The following is a 7,441-nucleotide window of genomic DNA, read 5'->3' as shown; positions in this document are numbered from 1 at the left end:
AGATAAAAAGATAAGAAAAATATGGAAAAAACTAAGATCTTTATATATAGAATATGAACTATCACAACTAGTCAAAACAGATAATGATAGAAAAAATCAATTGATAAACATAATTTCAAAAATAGAATATAAATATGTCTGCTATTTGAAAAAACAGTATGAACAGAGAAATCTATAAACAACAATTAATAGAAGAAATAATGGAAAAAATGGTTGAAAAAGAACAAGAATTACAACATAGAAAAAGAAGATTAGAAGAAAACATATTAGCAGGAGTATGTAATAAATCAATACTAGCACAAAGAAAAGATATATTAATGTTAGAATTAGAATTAGATTGTCTTGAATATGAATTACAACATAATATAATACATAGATCATAATGAACAAAGAGGAATTTGCAGTAGACGAAAAAACATATGAAAACCAAGACGGAATGATAATAAAAATAGTATTTTCAAATTTAGGAAGAAGATACAAGAAAATAGGAAATAACTTATATTTAATGCTAGAAAAAGAAACATCAAAATTAGAAGATAGTTTAACAGCTATGGTAAGAATAACAAAAGAAAATGAAGAAATAGATAAATCAAGAGAAATTGAAAAAATGAAAACACAAGCAAAACAAGAAGTACAAAATTTAGAAGAAATAAAAAATACAAGAATAAGTGAATTAGAAAAAGAATTAGCTAGGTTAAAATTATTATATGAAAATAAACAAAAAGAAAAAGATAAAGAGCTAGAACTAACAAATGAAATAAAACAAATGGAACAAAAACTAAATGAAGATCTAAATGAAGATATTGAAGTAAACGAAATAGATGGAAATGAAAATGACCAACAATCAGAAATAAGTGATATAAGTGAAACATATACAGAAATTCTAGAACAGATAAATAAACCGAAAAAATTAGAGATAAACACAGGAGATATGAATAGACCTAGTACGTCAAGAGTTAAAACCCCAGATAATAGTCCCAGAAATAGTCCTAGAGTTAGTCCTAGGAGAACACCACCAATTTATTATACAGAAAGCTATCAGCAATCAGATAGAAATAATGCAATATGGAACAGTAGATTAAATAAAAATTGGACACCTAAACCAGCAAATGAACAATACAATTTTTTAGATTTAGATTGTGTTGCAGATATAAATAAAGCAATATTAATATGGATAGGAAATATGTCTAAACAGTTAATAGACAATAAAATAGAAACAGCAAAAACACCAAGATACATAGAAAGAACATTTGTAGGAACAACAAAATTATGGATAGAAAATCTACCCTCGGAAAGTTTAGAAGTACTTAGGAATGATAAGAAAATGGATGGATCTGCATCAGCAACAAATATAGATATACTAGATAAATATGAATCAGCAATAAGAAATGAATTTGGAGGCATGACTACAGATATAAGAGAACAAAATAGAGAAAAAATAATAAATAGACAACTTATGACAAAATTAGCTATATGTAAAATGTGTTACTTAGAAGAATATACTTGCGCATTTAAAGAATATTATTACAAAGCTAAATACAATTTAGACGAAGCAAAAGAAATAAGAAAACAATATTATACAAAATTACCAGAACCATTTAGTACAAACGTAATAAAGGATTGGAATAATGAAGGAATGGTAGATACTTTAGGATCTAGAATAAAATTTTTAAATCAATGGTTCATACAACTATGTGAAAACCAAAAAGAAAAATTAAAAATGAAAAAAGTACTAAATAAAAATTTATCATGTTGCAAAAATAAAATGGCACCACAGTTTGGATGCACAACTAAAAAACAAAAATCTAAAAGATATAAAAATTATAGAAAAAAGAAATCTATATATAAATATAAACAACCAAGACGAAGGTATTATGTAAAAAACTATAAAATAAAAAGACCATACAGACCAAAAAGAAAGATATCCCAATGTACTTGTTATAATTGTGGAAAAATAGGACACATAGCTAAAGATTGTAAATTACCCAAAAATCCAAAAAGAAAACAAATAGCAGAATTAATTATAGATAATGAAAAATATATGCAAATAGAGTACATAGATTATGAATTAAGTGAAAATGATAGTATATATGAAGTATCAGATATAGAAACTGAGAATGAAGAAGAAAATATTAACATAGATAATAATGAAACAGATGAAGAAATATAATGTCTGAAAATGAAATAAAAATAATATCTAAGGAAGAATATCAAGATGAAGAATCATCAGAACAGAAAATTATATTTAATAATACGATATTTGAACAAATAAAAGGAAAAGAATTAGATTTAAGTGTTGAAAAAGTATTAGAAATACCTATTTTAAGAAATTTGTTTAAAAGACAAAAAGAAGAATACTATGTAGTTAGCCAAAAAGAACATATCATAGATTGCAAATACACAAGAGGAAAAGCATATATACCTATAATAAATAAAAGAATGATAAACAAAGAAATACAAGATATAAAAGCTAAAACACCAATAAAATATGTACATTTAGGAGGAACAGAAATATTAATAAAAGCCTGCTTTAGAGAAGGAATAGATACACCTATGGAAATATATTTAGCAGATGATAGAATTGTACACCCTATTGAAAAAAGCGTAATTAGTGCAGTAAAAGGAAACTTGATATATCAAAAATTTAAATTTACAATAAGTGCTAATTATACAGTATCATTAACAGATAAAAATATAGATAGATCATTAGTTCTATATTGGAAAATGTCTGGAATAGAACTAGCACTAGGAAGTAAATTATTTACAGCAAGATGTAAAAATTTATATATATATTAACAACAAAGCATAAAATAACAGCAAGAAATAAAATTAATAAAATAAAAATAGAAAACCCTTTTGAAAAAATAATTACTGTAATAGACAATAATGACTATAGTTATAAAGAAATTGATATAGAAGAAGATTTAGAGATAGTAAAAGAAAGATTAAGCACTTCAAGTGTACCAAATACATTGACAAGAGCTACCTCATCAAGGATGAGTACATCTAAAAGAAAATATGAAATTCCACAAAGCCTATTAGATAAAGAAGAAATAACACCATATCATTATTTCATCACAGGAATAATAGACCAAAGAAAATATAAAATACTAATAAATACAGGACAAGAAGAAAATTATATAACAAGAGAGTTAGTATTAGAAGAAGAAATTATAAGAACAGGACATACATGCCCTGGACTACCTAGTGAGATAGTAAACACGAATGAAGAAACAACAGAAAAAGAAATAATTATAGGAGGAATACTCTTAATAATACAATTCAAAATATACCAAGGAGATCATAATATTACATTAGGAATAAAATGGTTAGAAAAAGTTAAACCATACAACATAGAAAATGAACAATTAACAATAACTTGTCAAAATAAGAAAATAATTATAAAAAGGACAAAATGATTAATGAAAATATTTATACTTGCAAAAATTATAGTAGAAGGATATTACAACAGATATTATACACCTATGATAGATACAGGAGCAGAAGCGAATATGTGTAAATATAATTGCTTACCAGAAGATAAATGGGAAAAATTAAAAACACCTATGGTAGTAACGGGATTTAACAATGAAGGAAGTATGATTAAATACAAAGCAAAAAAATATAAAAATACAAATATGGGATAAAATACTAACAATAGAAGAAATGTATAATTTTGAATTTACTACAAAAGATATGTTATTAGGAATGCCATTTCTAGATAAATATTATCCACACATAATAACAAAAACACATTGGTGGCTTACTACACCATGCGGAAATAAGATAGGAGCAAAAAGAGTAAATAATAAACAACGAAAAACTATGGAATGGATAAAAGGAAGTGAAAAGATAAACCAAGAAATGGAAAATATAAATAATAAACAAATAACGCAATTAGAAATTATTATATTTGCCATAGACAAAGTCAAGTTAATTAATGAACAAATAGAACAATTATATAGTGAAGATCCATTACAAGGATGGGAAAAACATAAGACAAAAGTAAAAATTGAATTAATAGATGAAAATAGTATAATAACACAGAAACCATTAAAATATAACTTTGATGATCTAGAAGAATTTAAAATACATATAAATGAATTGTTAGAAAATAATTACATACAAAAAAGCAATAGTAAACATACAAGTCCAGCATTTATAGTAATAAAACATAGTGAACAAAAAAGAGGTAAAAGTAGAATGGTCATAGATTATCGTAATCTAAATGCTAAAACCAAAACATACAATTATCCAATACCAAACAAAATACTAAAAATAAGACAAATACAAGGATATAATTATTTCAGTAAATTTGACTGCAAATCAGGATTTTACCACCTAAAACTAGAAGAAGAATCTAAACAATTAACAGCATTCACAGTACCACAAGGTTTCTATGAATGGAATGTTTTACCTTTTGGATATAAAAATGCACCAGGTAGATTCCAACATTTTATGGATAACTGTTTTAACCAGCTAGAAAACTGTATTGTATATATAGATGACATATTGTTATATTCTAGAACACAAGATGAACATATAAGATTATTGGAAAAATTTATACATATAGTAAAAAATGCAGGTATAAGTCTGAGTAAAAGAAAAGCAGAAATTATGAAATCACAAATAGAATTTCTAGGAATACAAATAGATAAAAATGGAATAAAAATGCAAACACATATAGTACAAAAAATAATTACTATTGATGAAAATATAGATACAAAAAAGAAATTACAATCCTTTCTAGGATTAGTAAATCAGGTAAGAGAATATATACCAAAATTAGCAGAACATCTAAAACCATTACATAAAAAACTTAAAAAAGATGTAGAATATCATTTTGATGATAAAGATAAAAAACATATAAGAAATATTAAGAATTTATGTAAAAAACTACCAAAACTATATTTTCCTGATGAAAATAAAATATTTACTTATATTGTCGAAACAGATTCAAGTGATCATAGCTATGGAGGAGTTTTAAAATACAAATATGAAAAAGAAAAAATAGAACACCATTGTAGATATTATTCAGGATCTTATACAGAAGCACAAATAAAATGGGAAATAAATAGAAAAGAATTATTCGCATTATATAAATGTTTATTAGCATTTGAACCATATATTGTTTACAATAAATTTATTGTAAGAACAGATAACACACAAGTAAAATGGTGGATAACGAAAAAATTAGATGATTCAGTTACAACAAAAGAAATAAGGAGACTAGTATTAAACATACTAAATTTTACATTTACAATTGAGGTAATAAAAACTGACAAAAATATAATTGCAGACTATTTATCAAGACAGAGTTACACAGCCAGGACAAGATAATGTTATGGAAGACATACTCAAAACCCTAACTATACTTTGTACAAAAGTGGACAGTATGAGATTGAGAATTCAAAAGCTAGAAGAAAAGGAAGAATCTACAAGTCAGCAGCATGACTCTAAAAATGCAGAGCTACGTCGTTCGGCAGACGGTAAAAAGCCAGATCTAGAAGGAGACGTTGGGAAACTCCATAAAACCCATGACAATGTTTGTTTAAATGCAGCTACAGCAAGCACATCTACAACAAAAGGAGCCAGTGGAATAAGATATACAAATTTAAATATGAACAAAATCTTCGATAAACCATTTATTCCAAAGAACCAAAAAGACTCATTATTTATACCACCACAAATACATACTTACTCAGAAAGTTTAAACCAAGATAAAAAAGCCTACAACCACATAACCCGCTCATATATTGAAAACCTTTATAAAATCCAAAATTATTTAAACTCAACACCTAGATCTCCAACTACCAAAGACCCTAATACTGATTTCATAACACAAAAGCTACAAGGATATAATAAGTTAATAGCACAACCAGGCACCAATGCAAATCTAGTAAAAACATGTTATAGTTATGGATTACTTAATACAGTTTATACCCAAACAGGAGATGAAATATCTACCATACCAGAGCTATACAAAGCCTTTATGAACTATAAAAGAATTACTAAAGGAACATTGTTTTATATAAAGTTTTATTCAGCACCAGCAGAGATACTATTTGATGAGATAAAACCAATTATACAAGTTATAAAAATTGGTTTGACCAGAGATATGATAATTCCAGAAGATATCGGAATACAACAAGAAATACAAAAGATTGAGATACCAGAATTCTACGCCAACAAAAGAGTTATAGGAATAGCAACTATCCTAAATGAACTAACTAACAATTATTTAAACGGAAATTCAGTATGGAGCTATTATGTACGAGAGCAAGTTATGATATATTCAAATTCTAAAGAAATCAGAGAACAAGATATGGAAGAGATACGCCAATGGATACTTAGTCTACTCAAGCCAGAGCAAAAACCAACAACAAGAGCATTAAGGAAAGGGTTTATTTCGGAAGAATTATTGACCAGATATTGCAAAATTATTGGACAAAAATACCCTGACCATATATGTTCAAAATGTCAAGGAGAAGATAATGTCATACCAGACGTTCAAATCGAATAAAAAAAAAAGAGTATTTGTATTTTGTATTTTGTTAAAATTTTGTGTCGGCTGAATATCAGCCATATGTAGAAAATAATAATTTTTATTTTTGTCGTGTTGCGTCGGCTGTAAAAAGCCAATTGTAAAAGTCATAAAGAAAATAGTGTGTATGTCGGCCATAAATAAAGAAGAGGCTATTATGTAAAGTAGTAATAGTAAGTATTTTGTTTTCTTGTGTCGGGCCGAATATAAAAAGGCCAAGTGTAAAGTATGTGTCGGCCAGGTTTGGCCAAAAGTCTGTAAATTTTGTGTATAAATAGAGGGTTTCCCCTCATAAATAAAATCTCAATCCTTCATCTAACAATCTTCTCTCTACTCTCTACTCTCAATTCATAAATCGGCTGTAAAAAGCCAATTGTAAAAGTCATAAAGAAAATAGTGTGTATGTCGGCCATAAATAAAGAAGAGGCTATTATGTAAAGTAGTAATAGTAAGTATTTTGTTTTCTTGTGTCGGCCGAATATAAAAAGGCCAAGTGTAAAGTATGTGTCGGCCAGGTTTGGCCAAAAGTCTGTAAATTTTGTGTATAAATAGAGGGTTTCCCCTCATAAATAAAATCATCAATCCTTCATCTAACAATCTTCTCTCTACTCTCTACTCTCAATTCATAAATCCGCTTCCACCCCCTCCATTGGTATCAGAGCGACTTTTTTGGTCGTTTTGAGTACTAGAGCTTTTTATTTCATAAATATTTTTTTCGATAGATTTTAAATGGGTGTTTTGAACTATTCATAATTATAACTATGAAACTAATGGGATAGTTTTACTAATTTATTTAGTTAGTAGTTAAGAAAATAATATTAAAATAAATAGTGGGTCACTTTTACTAATTTTTATAATTGGTTATATAAGAATTAGGGTAGTAAATAAACTATGGAA

At 26.8% G+C, this 7,441-nt stretch overlaps 1 protein-coding gene across 1 annotated transcript; it reads left to right on the top strand.

Annotated features, from left to right (window-relative positions):
• On the top strand, positions 1-7,223 carry LOC138337680 (uncharacterized). Its single transcript, XM_069287918.1, has one exon. It carries the CDS (start codon positions 5,345-5,347, stop codon positions 6,521-6,523), a length of 1,179 nt encoding a protein of 392 aa, XP_069144019.1. The 5' UTR covers positions 1-5,344; the 3' UTR covers positions 6,524-7,223.
• Positions 7,224-7,441: the final 218 nt, after the last annotated feature.

This window comes from Solanum lycopersicum, chromosome 8, assembly GCF_036512215.1.
Source record: "Solanum lycopersicum chromosome 8, SLM_r2.1".
Classification (NCBI taxonomy): Eukaryota; Viridiplantae; Streptophyta; class Magnoliopsida; order Solanales; family Solanaceae; genus Solanum; species Solanum lycopersicum.
This window is presented reverse-complemented; position numbering and strand designations above follow the sequence as displayed.

What these genes read in the sequence shown, in the direction of transcription:
- LOC138337680 (XM_069287918.1), top strand. Translation starts at nt 5,345, where the DNA reads ATGGAAGACATACTCAAAACCCTAACTATACTTTGTACAAAAGTGGAC.